The sequence below is a fragment of the Psittacula echo genome (genome assembly GCF_963264785.1).
Source record: "Psittacula echo genome assembly, chromosome: 2".
Lineage (NCBI taxonomy): Eukaryota > Metazoa > Chordata > Aves > Psittaciformes > Psittacidae > Psittacula > Psittacula echo.
Window position 1 is genome coordinate 88261759 of NC_137737.1, and position 26269 is coordinate 88288027.

The 26269-nt window shown below is 37.9% G+C and overlaps 1 protein-coding gene across 1 annotated transcript in view; it reads right to left on the bottom strand.

The window, feature by feature from the left end:
* COBL (cordon-bleu WH2 repeat protein) overlaps window positions 1–26269 on the bottom strand; it is a gene marked incomplete at both ends in the record, with an annotated part of 153811 nt that overhangs the window by 70843 nt on the left and 56699 nt on the right. The window contains one exon of the mRNA XM_080609689.1: window positions 24312–24395. Coding sequence (XP_080465815.1) covers window positions 24312–24395 — 84 coding nt within the window. The remainder of the gene's footprint in view (window positions 1–24311; window positions 24396–26269) is intronic.

Below are 26269 nucleotides of genomic sequence, written 5' to 3' on the forward strand. Positions count from 1 at the left end.
GTAAGTCAGGAGGCATGACAAGCACCTACTGCAGTTTAACAGTAGTATTGACAGGAACACTACTGCTGCTTTCTATTTAAAATATATGCTTCATCAGGATACATAGTTATGGTTATCCAAATGCATTCACAGCTGTATTTAAATTACAAGCAATACACATTTCTGAAAGCAAGATATGCTCGTAAATTGGAACACGGTATTAATCACACGCTGTCTGTGTCCCAGACTTGTCTATTTTATTATCAATATGCCTGATTTACTGGAGTCTTCTCTGCAGATTTATGTAAGAGAAACTCTGCTGTAATCAATTTCCAATATGAATGATCAAGCATAATAATTCACAATCCACTGAAAACAACCATTTAACCTGGTCAAAAGAAGCCCTGTGGACAGGCACCACTCTGGATTTTAATAAGCCCAGATGAAAAAAGAAGCAGAAAATATTTAATTATTTCTTAATGTTAAAAATTACTTCAGTTCTCACTAAAAACTTAATGAAACCAAGGGAAAAAATTTCACTGATTTCAGACTCAGGCCTTCATACATTTTTATATCAATATACAGATGAAATATATGCAGTCTTATAGCAGTAAATCTACAATAGGAAAGACTGGGAAGCATGATTGCTTGAAAATGTGCATTTTAATTTAGTTTTGACACTAAGATTCAACATAATTAATTTTTTGAATCTGCTAATAAAGACCTAAGCAAAAGCTTTTCCCTCAAAACCTGTGAGTCACCTTTTGCTATTTTTAATTAAGAGAAGCATCCATATTAAATTAAAGATTTTACTTTTTAATTAAGTTATGAGACGGTCGCTTCTCAGAAATGGCTTCTGTAAAATCATCAGATACCAATCCACCATGAGCTGGAGCAGGATACCAATTCCGGAAGCACAGGCTGATGACCATGGTTGATAATACTGTTCTTAGCACAACAGAACATGGCAACTGCACTTGCAAAATTCACTCATGGAGGACATAAAGCTTTTAGGCAGAATTTGGTCCAAAACTAGAGAATACACACAGGCAGGAAACTCGAGACCACCACAAATCCCACCACTTTCCAAATAAAAGAGGTAATTCTTTAAACCTAAATTCTCCAACCTGGAAAGTGCAGGAAAATGCTTTGCATTGTTGTGGTGGATATGTGGTTTACTGTAAGAATGTAAGTTTCAGTGAATTTGATTAGTGACATGGCATGATAACACCTTTCCACAAATGCCAAGGGCAATCTTAGGTAAAAATACAAAAAAAAGGGGGCAGCAAGCTCAAAAAGGCAGTTCTTTTCATTTTAGAACTGTTGAGGAAGCACTGATAAAGCACAAAAAGCTAAAAAAAAAATGTAACAGTGCAAACAGATTTATGTAGTACATATTCTTGACTGCTTGGTAAAGTTCAATGGTTTACAGATTCCTATGACAGCAACTGAAAGTGCTAAATGCAGATAGAAAACTGACTACATAACCATCACTGAGTTAAAACTACCAGCTGGATGTCTGTTATATTTTATGTAGCACACTGCACAGCAAACTTCATCTTGGACTAGTATATTTAGCACAAACAGGGCATGCTACTGGTATTCTCTGATTGACTAATGTCAAGCAGTATTTGCCACATCTTCATTGCCAATTTTTAAGAGCTGAATAGCATCAACAGATTCTTCATCTTTTTAGCAAATGAAGAAAAAAGCTTGAAGTCGAAGGTGAGGTTTGAAAGATTAGGTCTAATCTTATAAAGAAATATACTCTTTTCTTGGCCCTGTATCTTAGGCAGTGGAAAAAATAATGATCTCATCTGTAACCTACAAGTTTTAAGTCATTCCAGTGCACACTGTACGTGGTTGTATCAAATAAAGTTTGTTTACTTCTAAAGAAATGACAGGATTCACAGGGTGAAATATAAAGTAGTTTTCTTTTTTTCACAAACTTATAAAATGAACGAACAAAATAATTTTAAAGTCTATGATTTTGTGACAGTTCTTTGATTTTCCTTGCTGGATAAAAAGGTTGAGAAGTTTTGTGAAGAGATTTAAATATGCATAGAAATAATAAAAACCCACTAAGACTTCCCTCCCAGAATTATAAATACAGGGTACCAGTAAGAAGATAAGATTTGGTGGCCTTCTATGATGGGCCTACGAAACTGATGGATGGGGCAGACCAGTTGATGTCATCTACCTGGACTTCTGCAAAGCGTTCGACACTGTCCCACATGACATCCTTGTCTCTAAATTGGAGAGACATCAATTTGATGGGTGGACCACTCAGTGGATAAAGAACTGGCTGGATGGCCGCACACAAAGAGTTGTGGTCAATGGCTCGATGTCCAGCTGGAGCCCAGTAATGAGTGGTGTCCCTCAGGGATCGGTGTTGGAACCGGTCTTGTTCAACATCTTTGTTGGTGGCATGGACAGTGGGATTGAGTGCACCTTCAGCAAGGTTGCTGATGACACCAAGCTGTGTGGTTCAGTTGATACGCTGGAGGGAAGGGATGCCATCCAGAGGGACCTTGACATGCTTGTGAGGTGGGCTGATGCCAACCTTAACCATGCCAAGTGCAAGGTCCTACACCTGGGTCAGAGCAATCCCAGGCACAGCTACAGGTTGGGCAAAGAAGAGATTCAGAGCAGCCCTGCGGAGAAGGACTTGGGGGTGTTGGTTGATGAGAAAATGAACATGAGCCAGCTACAGTGTGCACTTGCATCCCAGAAAGCCAACCGCATCCTGGGCTGCATCAAAAGGAGCGTGACCAGCAGGTCGAAGGAGGTGATCCTGCCCCTCTACTCTGCTCTCGTGAGACCTCACCTGGAGTATTGTGTGCAGTTATGGTGTCCTCAACATAACAAGGACATAGAACTGTTGGAACAAGTCCAGAGGAGGGCCACGAGGATGATCAGGGGACTGGAGCACCTCCCGTATGAAGACAGGCTGAGAAAGTTGGAGCTGTTCAGCCTGGATAAGAGAAGGTTGCGTGGAGACGTCATAGCAGCCTTCCAGTATCTGAAGGGGGCCTACAAGGATGCTGGGGCTGGTCTATTCATCAGGGACTGTAGCGACAGGACAACGGGTAACAGGTTCAAACTTAAGCAGGGGAAGTTTAGATTGGATATAAGGAAGAAATTCTTTACTGTGAGGGTGGCGAGGCACTGGAATGGGTTGCCCAGGGAGGTTGTGAATGCTCCATCCTTGGCGGTGTTCAAGGCCAGGTTGGATGAGGCCTTGGGTGGCATGGTTTAGTGTGAGGTGTCCCTGCCCATGGCAGGGGGGTTGGAACTAGATGATCTTAAGGTCCTTTCCAACCCTAACTGTTCTGTGATTCTATACATCCAGTTTTAAATTAACACCCTATTCAATTCTACCTCTAGACCTTGTGGCTGAAGAGCTATCAGAATCCTTTTAAAGACAACAGATCACAGTGAAGGAATACAGTGATGAACAACTAATCATTCAAAATCTATTTTGTTTGGGTTTTTCTTGAGCTTGGATTTTCTAACAGAAGATGCAGGGAAAAAATGTAGTACTTACATGACACTATAAATAGTTGTCATGTAGGACAATAGTTTATAATAAAAAGATTTTAATAAAAGAAAAAACAACCTAACATTTGGAAAAATTCATCTATGTTTTTTTTTCCAAGTCCAACCTTTACATCAAGCCCATTATATTCTGAGTGAGCATCTCAAAGATGCTCATGTTAAGACTCTTCCCTCCAAATAAAAACTCGCTATGGTTTCCAGGGGAGTAGAATGAGGACAACTTCAAAGTCATTTTGAAAGCCCCATCAGTCAGCAATGAGAACTTTGTCTAAATGAAGGCAGACCTTCAAGCTTTCCACGTGTGTAGTGCTTCCTAGTGGCTTTAAGAAGAAAAAAACAAAAATCAACATATGGGACACAAACCACTGACATGAGTGGTTTTGCCATGACTCATCTTTTGTTGTAAACCTAATCTAGACAGACAATGGCTTACCCAGCTTTTATATTTTATGTTGTGTTAGATGCAGTGCCGCTTCTTTTCAAATCACTGGATTTTGAAGGTTTGGGTTTCAAACAGGTTAGCAAGGCAACTATTAAGAGTATACAACATTAATTAAGCAAACTTGCAGAGACTTGGCATGTACATGCCACTTACCCAAACTGTCTCTTATTTCTTGTTGTTTTAATTTGGTATCAATGCATTAATTTCAGTGGAACTACTCAAATTACAGCAGTGTAAGAGAGGAAAGCCAAGCCCAAGTGTTGCAGCCAATGTAGCTAGCTAAAAAAGTCAGCCCTTATCCTCTGTTTCATGTGAAAAACAGGTTAGCATGAATGTTCTGTTCAGAGTCAAAATCAGCTCCTACAATCTGTGTTTTGTAACTGTATTGTGAAAAAAAAAAAAAAGAGAAAGAAAAAAAAAAGAAAAATCATGTCAGAAAAAGAAAATGCATGCCAATGAATTAAATAGCAAGCTTTCAAAAATGTCTCCCAACTTGTAAAATCACAGTGTCTGGTAGATCGCTAGGATTAGAGCACTTTCCTAGGAATTCAAAAAACAACTAGGTAATGCAACCTAGCAAGAAAAAAGAAATAGCTTCCTTTTTCTTCCCTTTTTATTTTGTTTTTATTAAGCCAAAGAAAACCCAGCATAAACACAGATACACCAGCACAGTCAAGAGTCAAGTTAGACTCTAGCCGAGCAAGGGTCTTGGACACGTACCGAATCACAACCATGAACTTAAGTTCATTTCAATTCCATGAAGTAGATGTCGGAAGGAGGCAATAATATGCAATGCCTACATATAGTGCCGTCAGGTTTCATGGATCCATTGTTCCATGTTGTACTTGCCAGCTAGCTTTCTCCCTCTCATTAAACTTCTGAAATATAAGGAATTTTCTTTTTTTTTTTTTTTTTCTAATGTACAACATGCTTTCTTTGGGGCTTAGCAGTTTATTTTTAGGATTTTTTCCTGCTAGGTCTTGAGGCTGAAATCTAGCTTCCAAAGACTTTTTGGAATGGCAAAGAGGAGCTGTTAAAAATGCAGAAGTACAGAGACTCAGAGTAATATGGTAATTGAGGCATACCAGTCATTCAAAAGACAATGAGAAGTCAACTTTCTACAAGACTACAAAAGTCCATAGCATCCCGAACTCAACACAAGATAGATTAAGACTCTAAAGCAGAGGCCAGTCTGTGTTCCAAGGTCAACCTAGAATGCAATTATAAAACTCTGACATCTTATGGATATATCTGAAAATTTTAATGATAATAAAATAATGTAACATTAATGTATTAAAAGTGTACTGCTGTGAGAATTGCATCTTACAAAAACAGATGTGAATAAAAATGGAAGTCAGCTCATGTTTGTTTTCAAAAGATATCTCTCATACATAACTCTCTTACCCAAAGCCCTGTTATTAGCATTTCCTTGATTTTCTGATGACACTAAGTGGCATTTAAAGGTCAGCAAGGAAGAGAGTGCAGCTTGCCTGTGAGAGTGATCTGACTTCCTGTTCCCTGTCCACACCGGTCAATAAAAATTTTTCAAAATGTCAAGTTCTTTTCTTGTGAGGTTGCTACAGCCAGGCCCTTCTTCCGCAGCTCTTTGCCAAAACTCACATATTTGACTCCCAGTCTTGTTATGCAATTTCCTTCTGAGAAGTTTTTAAATCAAAAGTAGTCAACTGAACTGTTTTTAAGCACTCAAAGTACCGTATGTATCAGCAAAAAGGGGTTTTATTTTTTCCAAAACAGACAAAACATAAGAATAAAAATGTTATAAAGGAAATAATGTTTGGTGGTGTTTTCTTTTTTTACCATAGGTAAACGCAAAAGCTAAGATTTAGAGCAGGCGGACAAATCCATCTACTCAGTGACAGCAAGAATATTTATGCATGTTGGACATTCAAACTCCAAATGTCAAAACTTAATGCAAACTTTTATGGATTTGCTGAATGACACCACCACAACTTATTACAACTCACCATTTGAAACACCAGGTAGTTTATGTCAGACCTACTGCAGAAATTGAAGTCAGAGGCTGCTTCCCTTGACATGATTCTGAAATTCCTTATACTAGAACTAAATCTGACAACACCAAAACTGAATTAATCCAAGTCTCTGCTTCCAAACCAAAGCATAATACTGTGGTCATAAGAGTGCTTGGAGACATAGTTTAAAAAAACCCAACAAAATCTAACTATTCAGATTTGCCTTTCTAACCAGCTACACTGAATATGGTTTGAGTTTTGTACTCCCTGAAGCACTTGTGATTCTGGGACTTGCATGTCTGCAGAGAGGGAAAGTTCCTGCTCTGAACCGAAAAAAAGTAAAAAAAAAAGGCATTTTAATGAAATTTATTGATGTTGCTTTATTTTCTAATTGCATTTTGCCATTGAAATTATCTGGTCACCCATCACAATATTAAAAGAGAAACAACTATTTAATCTCTACAACAATAACTGGTACAGGCAGTACCATGATGATTTTGTATGTCTGGCAAGTAGGCTTTCAATGTTTTACTGTAGAAGTTTTGAGTTACACTTTGAAGTTTGTACAGCTATGGTGCTATCTTATGGTTGTACAAGTCTATTGTAGCATCTAGCTAGCGATTCCAGATCTTGCGGTCGGGACCCATTTGGTGGACACCAGACATTAACACAGCCAGAATTAGAAATGCCTAAGAACGTTCCCTCTCCCATGCTTCTGTCAGTTATCCCTCACCATAGCTGACCACATTCCTCTCATTTTAATACAGTTTGTTGAACAGAAATCCTAGCAGTGCCACGTGCAAGGAGGTCACATCCTTTACATAAGTCATCTATGTTACCTCCCAGCACTGAAGTAGCATGACCAATCTATCATTGCAGAGGTTACTAAGACCTTCCTGTGACACAGGTCCACACCACCTGCAATTATGCTGGTTTACTGCTAACTATCCTTATCATTACGTTTTTTTAACTTGCACCTTAATTTCCCTTCCTAGAAGTTTATCTGATTACTTCTTGTCCTTACTTAAGTAAGGTCACATGATGTAAAGCACCTCTACAGCTAGGAGCATGACCTTGGTTTCCAGCTCCAACTGATTTATGTTCACTTCGCACCTCCTGTGGTGTGCAACCTCTTTTGCAGCAGAAAAGCTGAAAGGACTAGAAAAGTAGAAGCCTCCAGGGAAAAAGCTTTCTGAAACAGACCAAGAAGCTTCAATTCACTGCTTGTGAATTTTGAAGAGGGAACAAGTGTGGGTATTAACTCAAACACTGTGTACTACACTAAGGACAGTGCACAAGAGTGCCCAACCAGAGAGAGCTTCCAAGAACCTTCTTTAGTGTTTGTTAAACTTCTTGTGTGTGAAGCAATATTCAGAAGTCTTTCTCCATTTGAGAATCAGATGGATACTGAATGAATATGAAAATATCACAAGTAAGTTGATTGTTTCTTTTACGAACATTCAAATAGTCTACTTTGATATTTAGGAATCTAACTTTTTACTAAAATCATCTGTAGGTTAGAAAACATAGATTGGGAATACATGCATCCCAGCTAAGCATGAACATGTCTGTAAATTCTTGCAAATTTATAGTCTGATGCAGTAAAACCAAACCTAAGTGCTAATATCAGTAACACCTACTACTACCACCTCCCTCAGTATTCAGCCAGTCTGAGATCACAAGTTTACTGTGAATTCCCCAAAAGTGAATAAACTACCATGGCACATCTAAAGCAGTGGGATACAGATATATGAAATCAACAATGTGTTTATATATGTATATGTGTATATATATAACATATATTCCAGTAACTCAGAGATTTTATGATAAATTTAATTTCTGAATGCTTCAAGAATAGAAACTTTTAAATCACCTTCAGTGATTTAAAATTCCATGTATTTCCTTCAAATAATTTCTCCTGTTTTCATGTCTTGCTCTTCACATTTTCCCAAGTTGCACTACACTTCACGCTTAGCAAAACCTTTGTCTATTGCTGCTACCCCAAATTGCTCATTTCAAGCTGAAGAAATCTCCCTGATAGAATGAAAGTGACAGTCATAGTATCAAGGGAAACGGATGCAATGTTTTTTTTCCATTGCAGCAATACATGCAAAGAAGGGAAGAGACACTAACTTGATTTACATTGGAGTTTAAGTGACAGTCTGTTCCAAATAAATTCATAGTTTTAAAAAAAAGTAGTATCACCAGTAGTGATAATGGTGTATCAAATGAACAATGAACAAAAATAACCTTTCTTGGGGAAGGTAGACACTCCCTTTCTAAATGGGACGGAGGAAAAGAAGGCAGAGCCATGTTTCAACAACTTGGAATGCTGCCTTGTGCTAATGAGAAGACCGAAGTATATAAATCAATGTTTGGAAGGCACACATAAATCATTTGTGTCTTCTGGACACTGATGTCATTGTAGTAACCATCAAGCACATATCCTGTGAACTTTGTGAATCAGAGCTAAGCAACTTGCTTAGAAGAAAAGAAACTTCTCTTCTTTGATTCAGAGCTGTTACATTGACAAGTCAGCCTCAATACAGTGAAAATACACTTGTTACGGATCTTCCTAATGCATACTTTGTTTAATTTCTGTCACCGCATGTCCTATGAAAGATGAAAAATTGTTTTGCTGAACTCTGAAGCTATTCAGCCACAAATGGAAGAAACTTCGGTTTCTGACCATTCTCTTCTGAACAAATGTCAGTGGCAAAGCAAGTGGGCATATGTTCAAAAAAAGAAAACTTCAGCTCATAACCACACAAGCCGGTATATTTTCCACTTAATATTCTGCTTTCCACCAGATTCTCAATTTCCGTATATGTAAACCCTAGAATCATAGAATAGTTAGGGTTGGAAAGGACCTTAAGATCATCAAGTTTCAACCCCCCTGCCATGGGCAGGGACACCTCATACTAAACCATGTCACCCAAGGCCTCATCCAACCTGGCCTTGAACACTGCCAGGGATGGAGCATTCACAACCTCCCTGGGCAACCCATTCCTAGTGAGAAAAACTCATTAACATGCCGACATTTCTGCATTGGATATTTTCTGTGCTGCTTTTTAGTTTAATGCCAACACTGCTGTCCATCACTCTGGTGGGATGTACAAGTGCAGGCTGCAGATGCAATCTAAAGTGAATTCCACAGTCAAGCTGCACCACGAATGACATGGTCTGGGATGATGGCAGATGCTTAGTTTAAGGTTTGTTTGCATTTCACACAAGTGTAAAATGATATATCTTGACTTTTGGAAATGTGTGGACAACTCTGTGTCTCATTTGTTAGAATACTGTCTTTTTGCTTTAAATATCATTTTGGGAAAGTACCAGAATCAATTTATACATAAAATTTATAAAGATAAGGGCTATCTTTTAAAGATTAAATGTCTCATCAAATGGGGACAGAAGACGGGCTTGTAATGAGAGGCATGCAGGGAGCTGGGTGAATTATAAAAGGGAATGAGAAAAAATGTGGAAAACACTACAAGTCTCTTTTGGATATTTGTCAAAGTGGTACAAAAGCAAATGAAAAATAAGTAGGAAAGAACACAGGAAGAAGTGAGGAGAGAAACAAAACCACAGTCATTATGGTGAAAAATGAAGTGAATATGAACGCCAGATTTGATCAGAGTGGGAGTCCTCACAGAAATTCAAAGACAAAAATCTGGAAAAGTACAGTATCAAAACAAAAAGCAGAAGACTTCAGTGAATATGATGGCAAGAGTGCTGGCTCATATCTTGGAGAAGGAACAATGAACTAAAGAGACTGTGCTGGACAGAAACTCTATTCTGCAAGAAAACTTGCAAATTCTTGCAAGAAAACAATGGCTGCTCATTAAGATGAGCCCAGAAAGATGGTGAAGGAGACAGTGGGGGAAGAGTCACATGAACAGAACTCAAACTAGTAAAGATTTAGTACTGAAAGGAAACGGGTTTAATATATAGATTTGTGAATGCATAATAAATATTTCTGTGGTAAGGATTTAATGTGTCCTAAGCTACGGAATGAGGCAGAATGGAAGAAAATAACCAAAGAAACACTTTAAAATGTACCAAAAAAAAATGTCTGAAAGCCATTGACAGACCCTAGTGGAAAAATGCATTTTAAAGAAACCTGAAAAAAAAAAGAATTACTGAAGAAAAATCACAAGGACTCCAAAATTCAATTCAAACCCAGTACAGAAAGAAGACAGGAAAATATCAAGCCAGAAGGAACACAAAGAAAGAACATTTGAAAAGAGGCTATTTACACTTGGCCTTGGAAGGCCATTAGTAGATCTAGTGAGAGCAATCTTGGAAGCGTGAGGATGGAAAAAGCCAAATTTCTGTAAGTCTAAAAAGGCTGGCTTCTCCTTTCACTTACACTTCTGCATTATGGGAAAACAGATTAACTCAATCAAACAGTGTTGAACAACCAAGCTGAAAATTAAAATCTGTTGTTATTAATGCCCTGGCAACAGACTTCAGGAAACAGGGAGTTCAAAAGTCAAAGACCAAAAACAGCAAAAAAGGCATTTTTGTAATTTCCACTGATGTTAAACATTCATCAACCATAAATAACCACAAAAAAGATCAGAGGTCTTGAACAAAATGAATTCATCATTGCAATAAGGATTTATTTTCTCTAGGTTTACTAATTCTTTCAAATCAATTAGCTAATGTGTTTGGTTCACTGAAGATAGGAGTTGTTATATTTGCAATATATGTCCTTCTGAAATTCAAAATATTTTGGAAAAACTACTGACAAGAACTTCCTGTACAACTTCTTTTAACATATAGGAACTATCAAACCACTAGAATTATCACCTTCACTGTATTTTCGTTGTAGATATGCCCATTTTCACTGGAGGAGGAGGAGATGGAAACTTTGCATAAAACAATTTTAAAAATATCTGCTCTAAATGTCTGCATAGCCGATTTTTATGGGGACCAGAATTATGAATGGAATAGCTTCCTGGCATGAATTTTTTGGGTGTGTATTTGTTCGGTTTTGAAGAAATTATTTCTGGGTTTTATTAAAATTATTTTTATTCCAGCTAAAGTGCTTTTCCCCATCTTAATGAAAACATTTTCCTTAGGCAAGTCTTTCAGAGAAAAGACATTAATTATTAATTCTCATAATCTTTCAGTGTCCGCTGAAATTCTGACACACGTGACTTTCAGCCTCTGAAAAATCTCTGCTTCTTAGAGCTGTTGATGAATGGGGGAAATCTGTACTGAAATTCAAAGGCAAATTTGCGCCATGATCTGCAAAACTTCTCTGAAGTCAAAGGAGTTGCTCTGATTTTAAGCGAGCTCAACGAACTAAGTTCTAGCTCCAATCCCTATAATCCGATTCTGACACAAATACTTTGTTAATTTAGAATGACATTGTGCAACTACTTTTCCCTTTGAAGTCTATGGTAACTGTAGCTGCTTAGAGGGAGACAAATAAAAATATCCAACTGCCAAAGCACATTTTCAAAAAGAAAGTTTTACACTTTTTAATGATAATACACTGCCAAAGATATTATTGAAAAACAGTGCAAGCTCTGAAGATTTTAAAACTTAAATTAGAACAACTCAGCTTCTGAACTCTGAAATTAGTACAAATGTTAACAAACCCTAATTACAGAGTCACTATGAGGATTCTAGCAAAATGAATCAGAAGTTAACAGCCAGGAATTTTATTGTTTCAATTAGCTCTTACATATGTGCACGTGTGTGCATATAGCCTGTGTGTATACATACATGTAGCTACATACAAACACAGGTACAAATACAACAAAATTTGCTAGTTCGATTAGCTCTTTCAGATGGCTGTATGTACACGTACTTACATAAACTGAGTACAATAGGCTGAGCCTGAAAACCTAGGAGGTAGCCTAAGCAAGCCCCCAAACTGTATCTGCAGCTTTCACGTTGAGAATTTCTGGCTGCAAGTAACAGCACTGGAGCAGACTAACCCCTTAAGAAGATACATCAGCTTGCTGCAGAAGAGAAAAAAAACTGAAAAAGACAAACTCGCACATTGCGCTCACAGCTTGATGCTCAGGTATCGAGGCCAACAAACCATTTTGGATTACAACAGCTGAATATTTAGTCCCAGACCAACATTACTGGAGGACAGGGCATAAGAGTACAGGGGTGAAGAAAAGGTTCAAAGACAACACTCTCCTGCTGGACAATGGATAGAGCACACCCAGGTGTCATGCACATCCATCTTCTATTTCATAATACTCACAGATCAATACCTACAGAAATGAAGCTTGCTTCATTAAAGGAGATGAACAATTTGGATAGAAAAATACATATGTGTATACTCCAAAGAAGTCACAAGGAAATTAATTTCAGGACCTCAATCCTGCAAGAGCATGAAATTCAGATCCAAGCTTCTTCTCCAACCTGAAGGATTCTTCAAAAGCTATCCTTTTTGGAGAATAATCAATATCCTGAACATGCTGGCAAAAATCACGCAAGTTCAAGGCACAGAAGAGCAGGTTAAGAATAAAGAAGCAGACACCTTTGAATTTTCTTAAATGATATTCAAATATTATTTCAAACATCCTTGGCCTTTTTATTTTTTCCTATTGTGAGCATGCATTATTATCCTTTTAACTCTAACTTTTCCTAAGATACCCCACCTTCTAAATAAAAATGAAGTGAAAATACTGCAAAGTGACTGGAAGTACAGGTGTGCCAGAGCCCAAGTTACTTCAGCCTTTTCCCACTTAATATACATATACATATATATATATATATAATTTCATATTTTTATCCTTCTTTGCAGTATACTATAGCCAGCTAAGTTTCTCTAAGTCTAAAAATTCAGTACTATATCCTTAGGATACCAGAGCCTAGCTTATAAAATGTTTGTTATTCTTAAGAAATTAATTTTCCCACTGTGTATAGACTTGGGTTTTTTTTGTGAATTAACTGTGAAATACTAAAAAAAAATAAAATAAAAAAAAAATCACAGCTGTCATATCTATTTATTCCTGCTAACTGGAGCATTCCAATTCACTGGAGTGCGCTCCCCAGTGAAGAGCTGTGGCAGAAACTTTTCAAGCATAGTCCCAAATTTAACTGACAGGGAAGTTAAAAACTGTGTAAATAGTTACAACATATACCTACACCTGGACTTCCACTGGCACAATTACATCTTAAACAGGGCAAGCCGGACCGAGAATTCTGCTTACTTCTCTCTGGGTATGCACCACTTCAGATAAAGAAAAACCTGCTTTTGCAACAAATTATTGGTTGGTGAAAGCCACTCCCTTCCTTTGCCACTGTTTGCAATTCATCTTCTACAAGACTTAACATGTTTACTTTGGGGTTTTCTCCTTCCCTAGCGAGAAAATGCTGTGTAAATTAAGCAGCTTCGAGGGGTTTATGTGTGTCAACTGTCCACTGAAAAGGTCTACTTTTTCAAAGATGACAGTGAAAGTGTCAGCGGACCTTTGTCCATGCAGAAGAGAATCAGAAGTAGCAGAAGAAAGAATGATTTTTAAATGGCCTAGTGTAGATAATGGCCAACAACTCATAAAAGACATGGTCCAAAGCCAGCTGAAACCATGAGGAATTTTTCCACTGGCTCTAGTGAGTCCTGCATCAAGTCTCGGATGGTCACTCTAACTTTACAATGCCAAAAGACAGTAATGCTCTAAACTATGCTGCTGTTGTCATTTCTCCAGGAAATCTTTTTCTTCAGTATACTTTCAAACTCAATGAAAATCATAACAACGCCAGCACACAAAGTATAGCTCTGATTTTTTAAACGTAAAATTTGGCTCCAGAAACCCATACATTAGTCTCTATTGCTAAAGAAATAAAGAAAGTAAAGCACCTCCAACAAAACGTGTGAATCTGATCACAGCTAACAGGCAAGGAGTTGTTTTAAAAGCGTGATCAAAACACAAGTTAAAAACCAAAAACCCCAATGCATGATCAGATATCCTGATGTATAGCCTAGTTGTGTAACTATTAGATAAGGGTTTAAAAAAACAAAACAGACCCCCCCCCCAGGTGATGTTAAACTGCATATGAACACTTTTACAAAGCTAACAGGCCCTACATTACTTCACCATCAGCATGATGCTTTCTTTTGATATAATATTCAGCCACAGGAAATTAGAAGTAGAAAATTATATTAAGACAGTTCACAATCCAAAGAAAAAATATTAAGAAGTCTCAAAGCACTGCCTTTCCACAGACTGAATAAAGAGTGGGGTTTGTTTGGTTTTTTTCCTTAATTCAAGCCAGTTGCATAGAACATTTTCTCCCAAAACCTTTTTTTCCCCTTTTGTGGGGGAGTCACAACTTTGGAAAGGCAAGTTGCTTTAAATAAATACTAGTTAATGACTTTGACTGTCTTGTACAATTGCTAGTATTTTTAGTTGATATTGTCTTTCTGACCTGTAATCCTTCAACTAGAACAAGGACCTAGCTTAATGTTTGTTAAATTTAGACAGCACCACTAGCCGCTATTACCCCCCTCCCGCCACTGCTGCACTAATCTCCCATGCCAGCTGCTCAAATGTTTACATTTAAAGGGCTTTCTCTGTTTGTGCAGAAACAGTCCCTGCACAGTATCTCTCATCTGTACATTTGCCAGAATCAAGGCAAGAAAAGCCTCACTCCTGGAATTCTTGATTAATAAATAGTCTTAAATGTTTCTTCTTCCCTTCCCCCTTCTGTCAAATCTGCTGCCATTAAGTTTTTATAAGGCAAACCTCCACAGAGCACTTTAATGGGCTGACTCTTGTCCTATGCAAACAACTGTAAATCAGAACAAGCTCCGCTTAGAGTCAGTGAAATCACACCATCTCTGGGCTGAAACTGAGAGAGATCAAAATCAAGATGTGTACCTGAGCCTTTCCTGGGATGGAAAGAAAAAACGTTATAATTGGAGGAGGGGAGCGTGGGGGAACCAAATACTAAGAGTCATAAATCTACTGGCAATCTCTCCATCTCACCATGTCAGTATACTTCAGAGGCTGCCTACACAGCTCACGTCCTAGACATCGGTTGCACCTGGCGCTCTCACCCAGGTCACTGAGGTACTGAACCAGCAAAACACTGAAGCAGCTGCTTCGTATGACACTGAAAAAGTCAGTGGGTCCAACGCCTACAGCTATTCACCTATTTAAGAACTCTGCAGGGTTACCTCCAGCTATTTGCTTTGATCTGCTTTCTCTTCTGGCCTTCCAGCTGACCATTTATAAACCCAGAAATGCTTTCCTTAGTTTCTCTGCATATTTTGAGATCTGCTCAAAAGTGTAAATGATATTAAAAAAAATAATAATTGAAGAAAGTGGATCTGACTGGAGGTATTATTACTTCATGCTGTTGTAAAAGTCTTTAAGAAGACTGACTTCTATTTGTCAGTCTTTCTCCTCTTCAGCTTGCATCCCAAAATGTTGCTGAAAATTAAAATGAAATATTAAACCCTGCAGAGTCAGAGAAAAAGCCATGTCTGAAATTATTTGTAATCATTCCTGCTAAGCTCAAAAGGGAAGATCTGTATTTGAGCTGCACAGAGAAGACCAATAAAATCCAATTTAACAGTTTGTTAGAGAAGTGGAAAGAATGTGAAACAGAAACACTGGCTACAGGCATTAAAAGGTAGTGATGAAGAAATGAGCTGCACACACAGTACTTCGTGCTAGTCAGACTGGGCTTCACACAACTCCTCTTTGAGTTAAAGAGAGACCTGCAAGGCCCACTAAGCCTCACATAGGTTTGACTTTGCATGAGAAAACTAAGCCATAACGTTCACTAAGGAAAACTTCCCCATCAAAGTGAAACGCATTGTGTCCTGTCAGCAAATGTTGTTTTGCAAATCCTCCCTCACCTGCCATAAGATGTTATTGAGACATATGGTTTCACACGCTACCAAGCAGCAAAGTTTTGCCAACGAACAATAATGCGCAGAACAAATATGTGTGGAAATCGTGAGATCATCTAATTAAAAGAAATGTTATTGTTTGCCACTACTTCTAATGAAATCGAGTCTTCACTGTCCACAGAAGAGGCTGGAAAAGAACCAAACCCTATTAGTGCTCATGCCTCAGAAATTGTTTGCAAAAGAAAGAAATTATACCTTAACTGGTGTTGAAAATCTCCACTGTATCTAAAAATCTACATGTGCTAATAGGATTTTAAACTAATATAATAAATCTATGGTTATATGTGATTCATATTATCCTTCTATGGAAACAGGTGTTACTGTCTGAAAAAAAAAGTTTCCATCGTATTAGAAATATGGAGTCCATGATATACAATTAGCCATTTCTGATTTCATCTAATAAAGGGTATTAGCATAAATACACACTAATCCTTTCACTACAGTAGTTATACTTGAAAGCTTTACAAGAAATATTTTGGACATCCATCATTAAATAAGGCAGAAATAGACTTTGCAGTGAAATTAATAATTCCCCGACTCATTCCCAGACCATCCCAAACTTAAACATAAAAAGCATTTTACATACACAGAAATATGTGAAAGACTTTTTTAAGGAACTACATCTCTGCTTATCCAATCAGGCAGAAAAGCCTGATCCTGGGATAAAAATTTCTTTAAAGGTGGTATTTTCCACACCACTACATGCTTACCAGTTACACTAAGAACAATATACTGAATGAATTATGAGTGAATATGAATTACAAGGTTATTATACACTATTAAGGGGCTTTGGTAATATTAAAAACCAAGAAAGCAAAGCCTGCGTGGTTGAGATGTCACTAGAAAAATCTCAAATGGAATTTAAGTTTGTCTTTGTTTTTTGTTTTAATGTTCTTTTATTAATGCAAATTAAAAGCCATTGCTCTTATTAGCTGCTGCTTTATTCTATTTTTTCCAGAACTTTTCAGTGAAATCAGTTACAAAAGATGAAACAGACATTAAAGGATTTGGGTGGTTAAGGGTGTGTCACTAGGTCTTAATTAAACATCCGAGGGAGATATCTGAGCCAACTTAAGCCAGACCAATCGGGTACATCCACAGTATGGAGAACGATGCCATGCAGCCCAGGACTGGAAGCTGAATTGCCTCATGCTAGCCTAACTTACCGCACTCCTGTTAGGCTGGGCCTCCTTAACTCACACAACTTTGTGCTTTCCCTTCAATAAGTTTGTGACACATACCCTTCTGATATGCTTACTCCCATTTTGATGCTTGAATTCTGCTTCTGGATGTGCCCAGTGTGAAAACTGCTGAGAAACTATGCTCCTAATCTGCTGCCTAAACTCCACTGGATCCATAAAATTGGCAAATCTCTCCACCTTCATCAGCACCTGGATCCAATAGGTGCACTTAAAGCAAAACTAAGAAACCTGGCTCCACAAAAAACATAACTGTTAGAAGCAGCAGCTATGGTATTTCTCCTCTCTTGTCCTACCCTTGCCCCAAATTCAATGATTCAGTAAGAATATAGTAAATCCAGGTTCAAAACCTTCTTCTAGTTGAGACAAAACAAACTCCCCCCTCTCATGAGCACAGCAAAATTATTCTCTGTTCAAGGACAGGAATATAAGTTTAGCTAGAAAGAGTCTGAGATCAGGACACTCAACTGGGCAGGGAGCAAGTCACGTGGCTCCTCCAGTTCTGGCTCCAGTGACTACTTGTTTGCTGGATCTAACATCTGCTTAGCATAAAATACAGAAAAACATCTCTGGCGCTGGCACTGGAACTCAGAGCTGCCACCGCAGTTATTTTGTTACTGGTCTAAATAGTTCAGCTTGCTCTTGCTGTCTCTTTCTGAGTCACTGAATATTTGGGTATTTTCACAAAAGGGTGCTTCCCACATCAAGAATACCTCACAGCTTTGTTCCAGGCAGTCTCCAGCACAGCAACTTTTCTGGTTTTCTTTGCAAAGGAGGAAATAGATCTCTCAATAAAGGTTCTGAGAGAGACAGATGATCGGCTGGTATCTCTAAAGGTAGAGAAGACAACTGAACTTGGCGCTCTCACATTTCGGAGCGCTCACATTTTGGTACTCTCACATTTTGGCTAACAGTGGTAGGTGGTAAGCTTTCAGAGTAAAAGCTTTAAATGCCTAAAGCTAGCAGCTGACTTAAGGTTTCAATCTTGACCAGAGGCAGGTAGCAGACATGGAGGATGTGCAGAGTTTAACATGCAGCTCCTGCTGTGCAGATTTCAGTGGCTTTAAAACCTGGAAAATCTGACTTTGAAATGCTTAGATCCAGTGCCCAACAGAAGCCCACACTGCTGGGTATTTGAAGCAGTCACTGCCAGGCATACTTGTGCCCAGTTCTTTCTGTAAGTATGACCCAAACCCTTTCAATTCAACTTGATCCATTCCTCGCTGTTTATCTCAGAACATTTCATGAGCGTATTTCCTTCAAAATGTCCTGCAAAAAACACTGTAGGAACTGAAGTTTCCACGTTGCCTTTTTAAAAGCAACAACTTGAATGCAATGTGTTGTAGTGATTTTTCTATGAACCATGCAGTTTTATGTAAAGATGAAGGTTCTGGCAACCAATAACTACATGATAAACTTTTGATTTTAATAAAACCTTCATGGTTGCAAAAAAATGTCTAGAAATGGAACTCTACAAACAGCACTCAGAAGCCAAACACAGGGAAGGGAAGTCCACCCAAAATGATTTGTTTTCCAATCTCGTGATCTTAAACCATTTTTGTGTGGTGAAGGCAAGAGCTGACAAGTGATTTTTGAATGCATGAAGCTGGCAATCTTGTGGTAGTACAAGCTAAGTAGAACAGACAACAGGGGTCAGCCGACATGTCTCCTCACCAGATACTGGTTTTAATAGCTTGTAACTTTACCATGCTTTAACCATAGATGCTGAGGCTTTCCATTCCAGGTGTCTGCCTCAGGCTTTTTTCCCTTTTCTTTTTTTTCAGCCAGAGTAGTTCAGCTGGTTCTGGGATGATTTTTTTTTTTTTAATTTTCTAAACACTAACTCCACAGACCTTTTCTTTGAAGAGGTCTAGTAACACCACTCTCTGGAGCAAGAAATTGAAGTCTGGTGGCACTGAAACCACTATTTCAAGGTCTTGTCTTCTGCTATCACATGTAACACATATCACGTACATGTATGTCACATATACAATAAGAATCTGAAGACATATTATGTGAAAGTATCTGTGATTCACATGATCAAAGACTGTTAGTATCCTTAAGTGTACACCATAAAAAGGAGGTGGGTACAGCTACATCTCTTCAGCAGCTATAATCCGGCTGAAAAGCACCTCTACCATCCACCTAGTCTATCTGCTCCAAGGCAGAATCAAGTATGTCTAGCTCATCCTCTAGATATTTTTGGAGGTTTTACAGATTAGGTGATGGTAAGTCTCTTTAATAACCTGCTCCCTTGTGAAACCTCCATCCAGTCAGATTTTTCTCCCCTCTCTAACACCTGAGTTAAATTTTTACTGCTGTATATAAAGCAATTTACTTCTTGTCCTGCCCTCTGTAGGCAAGGAGGAAAAGTTGACTACTGTCATCTCTGCTACCAGAATTCTCTGAATGCCAGTCCCAAGCCAGTTAGCCCTGGCAAAATTTTCTTCTTACCAAGGAAAGTTAACAGTAAAGTGATTTCTTTTTTTTGTTTTCCTCAGAATATCACAGGATCTCAAAATAAAAGTAACTCTACCATGACGGTGAACCTTATCCTGAGATATTTGGTATTCAATAAATCTATTTTTCTTCTAGTTATGTGAACAGCTGCACAAATGAAAACATTTAACTATGCAACTATAATGTATCTTCCCTAGTGGAATCCTCTGGCATCTAACTAAGGGCTTACAGGCACCCTGTAACGGAAGACTGGGGGGAACAGACCAGTCTGCCTTAGTATTTAGACAACTCTCCATACTCAATTTGTTGAATTTTATGTTTTGCAAACAAAACCACAGTAAGCAAAATCGTTCCAAGGCCAGATCACAACCTAGCCTTTGACAGTGTACATAGATAACTCTGGGTAAAACACAACAGAACTCGCCCAGGATTTGACCCTGCTCGTACAAATAAACACACATAAACAACATCATCCTAAGCATTGCCAGGAGACCAAGAAGCAAGAATATGAAAACAGGAATCTGAACTGAATGGGATTGTCAGACACAAGGCGATAGTAAAAGTAGATGGCTGTTAACTTCCATTTTGATGACATGGGTAGTATTCTCATTCCTACTGCCATAAACAATACCTGGCCATGCCAGGTGAAATCCTTGACAGTAGATGATATTAACTGATCACCTGGGACCTGACATGGGTAAAGGGAAATCACATTTTCAATAGCTTTCCGGAAACTGTACTTGATTCTGCTTTCCAGCCACTTCTGAACTGGGAAAGTTTATCATGACTGATATGCCCTGCCATCAACAAGGGCATAAAAGTTAAGAGTACATTAAGACAAACAAGGCCCCAAAAAGGTAAATAAATTATTTTTTAAAAGCCTTTATAGGGAAAATAGCTGTTCCCATCATTTAAGAAGTGATTGCCAAGGTTACTAATGCACTAGAAGTCCTGATGAATTTTTTCAAACATTAGTAACAGTATTTTTTTCTGGAACATGATTTTGCAATTATACAGGTGTCACGAAAATAATAATAATAAAAAAAAAAAACAACACAAAAAACCCAACAAACCAAAAACCAAAAAAAACCCCAAACCCATACACATATCCTAAACTTATCTGAAACTGGTATTTAAAATGCCATTGTTTTTTTCCCTGACAGTTTTCTTCATGAACATGTATAATAATAGCCATGACAAATTCATTAAACAGGGAACTATTGCCTCGTTTTTGGTTCATTGATTCTGTTACAAGTACCACCTAAATTCAAACAATCACTGAAGACTAGATGTTTTGAAAATGGTCCTGATGAATATCCTCGAACGTTGCTGTGCTGAAGCTCTGTCTGAACTAAGGAAACCTTGTACGATAAGACTTTGTGCTGAAGTTCCAAATCCTCTGATAAGTGCCCCTGGCTGTACTTCTAAATATTTTTTCCCAAGCTGATTTATTACATAAACAAAGTCCACTTCTGAGCTACACATCGTTCAGGACTTGGGATGTGTTTTTTTGGTTTTGATTTATGAAAACACGAAGGCCTCCAAAATAAAAACATCTAATTTTAGTACTGCGTTCCAAATATCCAATTTCATCTTGATCGACTGTTTATTTGAGGATAGTGACACCAAGCGGCAAAGATGAGTTAAATTCCTTCCCCCCCCCAGCTGTTTTAAATTGCAGTTCTGTCTGCCTTTGGCATACAAAAAGTAGAACACAGTTAACTGTGCTGCAACTTCCAACTCCTTTATTTGTATGTTGTACTTATACACCAGTGTATTTCAAGAGCATTTGATTCGTGAAAAGTTAACCCAGATATAAAGCTCATCTGCTTAGCACAAAACTGGAACAGATTACGGGAAAAGACCTCCGCTTCATTTACAGTACTCCATTAGATTTCAGATCCTGTGTGTGGTATAATGAACTGCTGCACTCTTGAGGACTGTCATGGAGAATTCTTTTCTTGCATTTTTACACTTTCTAAGGTGTTAACAAATTCTTCTTTTTTCACCTTTATTTTTGCTGCTACTGTGAACAAATGTCCTTTCACCAAGCTTAAGTGTTGTCTTTTCCATCTTGTTTTTGAAAATCTGATTTCTCATCAACAATCCAAAGTATTTTTAGAAGCATCAATAATTCTAACAATAATTAGGTAAATATGGCACTGAGAATGGTTTGGTGGTTAAAAACTGAGTATAACTTGTGCTTGAATAAATACTAAGGATACCTTATTTCTTATACCTTTATTCTATTCCTTCATATCCTCCGGTTTTCAAAAAAAACACCAGTCAATACTCAAAACAGAATAATTACTTTTTTCTACAACTCAGTGCACATCACCACCACGTAACAATGAGAAAAGGATTTAAATGCCCTTATCTCAGTATTACTTCATGAGTTGCCTATTTCCTTACAGGCAAGAAGATTTTTTCCTGATACAGTCAGGCACTATACTGAAGGTAATGGCAAACTACTTTATTTTCAGAAACAGATCTAAAACTTTGGCTTCGACACCTGCACAACAAATGCAAAACTCTTTCAGATGACACAAAACAGTAAACAGAAAGTAAATCTGATGAAATTACTAAAGAGGAGGACTGGATGACATTTTGCCAAAGTCCTATCCCAGCTCAATGAAACTTTCATATAATGAGCTCTAAATGTGTATTTCACATATATATGGCTATGTAAGATACCACTTATTTTAAATAGGATACTCAGTTCCATTGAACTAAGTGAGGATATCTTTAGAGCAAGTGAATAAAGAATTACTCAGAATGACCAAGGGTTTCAAAGTCTAGCCCATACAGAACTGTTAAGCTGAATTTAAAAAATTGTAAAGTACTTTCATTGGCATTTCCACCTGAATTTAACCTAGGTTAACACAAGTTATCTATGCCAACTGTCTATGCCAAGTTTACAGCATTTTAGACTTTTACATCTAAGAAGTCACAGTTGCGTATTTTCTTGAAGCTCATCTAGCCTGTTCAAAGGATGGACCTTCTGTGCTGCTGAATGGATCTGTTAGATGTTTATATATCTTCTGCAAGTTTTAACAGAATAGTACCAAGTTAAAATGAAACTATGTCAACACATTCATTTAAGTACGCACTTATGTCTTAGCAGGATCAGTGCTCATACAAATAAAGGTGTCAAGCCAGGAGTGAAAGATGTAAACACTGAACAAGCTACACTGTTCTTGAAGATTATTTGCTCTTAAGAGCAAAAGGAAAAAGAATTAAATCTCTGGAATGCTCATGTAACTGAATAATGAGAAAACAGATCCCTATGCTCCCTATCACCTGTGCCTTTAGGAGACAGCTACATGTCCAAGACAGTAATGAAAACTTCTCATCAACATCAAAGGAAAAAACCCCAGATCTTCATTTATGATTCGCCTATTAAGATTCCCTACAAAAATGAATTGAGATGCCTCTTTTCTGAGGAAAGCACTGAACACTAGTGTAAAAGCTAGTTCAGAGTATCTGCATTACCTTCTTATCCTCACTTGGAATCCCTCCTCTTCCTCTTATAGTACTTGGGTATCAACATATTGAGATTAACGTTTAATGGCAGTGAATATAAACCACAAGATTATTTTATTTTGGCAGAGCTTCTAATTGATTTTCTATACTTTTACCTAGAATATTCCAATTACCCACACCACCTCCTACTAGGACTCTATTAACAAAGCTGCTTCCTTAAACATACATCTTTATAGTGTTACCCAAATTTTTAGTGTCATAAGCAGATTTCCTTTTCAGTACTCTTTCATTATGAAGTCTTCACAGATTTGCAAAGTTAGGTTTTTGTAAACCTCACAGCCAATCATTTCTCCATCTATTTCTCCCTAATGACTTCTTTATCCTTTTTATCTGGGATTTTTTCTCTTACTCTTCCATTTTTTCCACAATTTTCTGTCACCTTCCTCTGTAGCTAGTGGGCTGTATGTTTTGCACATCAGCACTCCTTTTCCAAATACCTGTTTGTGAAAGCAGGATTCAGACCTGAACCTTATATTTCAGGCTCCTATCATGTCATCAACAGTCTTCTCCAGGTTTTGAAAGTACGATAACAAAAAGCCAAGCAATTAAAAAAGGCAACAAAAAGACATGCCATTTATTATGATTACCAATCCACCAGAACAACCTTACAAAGGTATTTAGGATTCACACTTCTTAATTAGATACCTAAATTCTCACAACTTAGTAGTCTTGTCAAGCACTTAAAAAAACTTCCTAAATGTGGTTCATAGGATTTTAGTATCCCAAAACCTACTGAAATACTTCAAGAAAATTATTTCTGTTATTTCCAGTATTTAAAAAAAAAAGTACTCTCTACCTCCAAGCTACTTATGAAACAAATGGAATGCTGCCATGCTGCAGAAGACATGCAAAGAGATAAGTATGAGGTGTGTTTTTATAAAAGAAAAGCTCCCTTTAAATGTCACTAATAAGGCAAACATACTTTTGCAACATGCAGTGCTGTCACTGTCTTACAGTCACAACACCTACATCCTTGGTTAAAACACTTTTTGCTCACAACTGCTTAGAATTTAGTGTTGAAAGCAACTTTATTTATAGTGAAGTTCACAAGTACTATTTGAAGACAGTGCATTGTATTTTAACTTCATCAAGATACATGAACAGTGTGCTCACGTAACTAAGCCAGCTAGGAAGTAAGCTATTTCTACTTAGCCAAGCATCAGGAATAGCAGTGGGTTTTGTTTATTTAAACTGCAGGATCTAATAGGAATGCAACAGCATCTACAAGCTGTGTTAGTACTTACATCCAAGCTTCCTTCACTTGTAGATGCAGAACTAAAAGCATCCTCCTCACCACAATCTCTGCTCATCCCCAAGTGTTCTTCTGTCTGTAACACAAACAAGTATCCTACACAGCAGCAGCAAAAGAAAGAAACGAGCAAACCCATGCCAGAGCAAAGCATCAAACCTCATCACAGAACCAAGACAAACATTCTGAGTAGTGCTGCAACTGATTGCTGAGAAACTTGGAAGTAGTCTGAAATATTTCTTTAATGTAGGCAAGGCCCTAGAGAAATCCATCAGCAGAAAGATTTAAGAACAAGAATACAAAGAAACAGAACAATTCTTGGGCAAGGAGGAAAAGGTAGTTAGCAACTTGTATATCACCAGGTACCAGACCTAAGTCTCTGCTATATGCACATACAGAGGGGAACAAGCAGAGCACTTCTTCCCTGACCCTTGTCAGTGATGGGACTGTTTCTGTGCACTACCATACACCCTACCTAATTAAGCCTCCAACCCATGACTGTCTGCACAGGACCTTTGCTCTACTGGATTGCTTAGCAGTGCCAATTTGATCTGGGTATAGCCTCAGGCACATGACTACATTTCACCTCAAAAAGATAGAGAGTTCATGCACCTTTATGTTTTTTATGCCAGTTGCAGGAAAACAGAGAGCAACTGATCCAGCATAAAATTAGAATGGAGAGAACAAGATGATACCTGATCTGGCATTAAGCCTGCCAGTATAAAGTCAACCAAAGAAATACTTTCAAGAAATTTGTATCAACCATGAGAATAGGACTTTGCTTTCATTCTATGTCAGTGTTTTTAATATAGCAGAGTTTCTTTCAAGAAGTTAGATCTAGTGTATTGTCGTACCACGATTATTGCTTTCAGTGAGCTAGCTGAAAAAGAAAGCATTTGTGTGGGCATGGAAATCTGAGTGTAGGCCTATAGCGTGCAGTGACACCTGATCCAGGACACTTAGCAACATGGGCTAATGTTTTTCTTCGCTTGCAAAGTAAAACTGCCTTCCCCTTGTAAATGCCTGCAGCTCTGCAGTGGTACTACTGTGCAAGACTTTGGACAATTCTTGCTATCAAATAGTTCTAAAATACAGACTATGCATGACCACATACATGCATACAGAGAGAAAGCATCACTGCTAGTGCAAACAAAGAGAATAAAACAAGAAGAGCCAACTTGTCTTGTGGAGGAGTAAAAAATGTAAGAATAAGTGTGAAGAGCAGAGTTTAGGAACTCTGAGCCTTCTTTTTCAGTGCCCTGAAATCACTGGGCATCCCATCATATAATCCCTTCATAAACCTACGAGATCCTTTCTTTTAAGAACTTATTTAATTTGCCCTCATTCTGCTAAGTTCAGCAGTTTCACTGCTGTTTTGGCTGGAAATCTTCCGCAGTACCAAGCCAGATGTATTATGGCCAGTTAACATCTGCTAGCTCCTGTGTGCTGCACTATTCTCCAGTTTTCAGTAACCCTTCTACCTATTTGGGTTCAAACTCCTAGAGGTTTGTACTGAAAAGGCAACAATGACATCCTTGCTGGACTAAACCAAGTGACTGGTTTAGTTTCTTTTCCTACAGAGTATTTGCTATCTGAAAGTAAGAGTCCAAAAAAAGAATTACCAAGAAAAGTCAATTAACTTGTCAGAACTAGCGGCAAGAAAAACTCACACCTTTACCTCAGATTTAGAAGCTCACACACTTGTTTGCAGACTTCCTACTTTTCCCGAGGTCAAATACTACTTGTAACTTGTTAATTAATCCTCAATATCCTTGGCATCTATTAAAATTAGTATTTTAAAAATCCTCAGAGTATCACCTCCTTTGTCTTTGATTAACAAGCATGAAGAAGAGAATAATAAAAAAAGGAGTTTACAATCTTTCGACAATCATCCTGAACTCAGATGTGAGAAACACACTGCAGTAACCACAGAACTGGGATGCTTCATAGCAA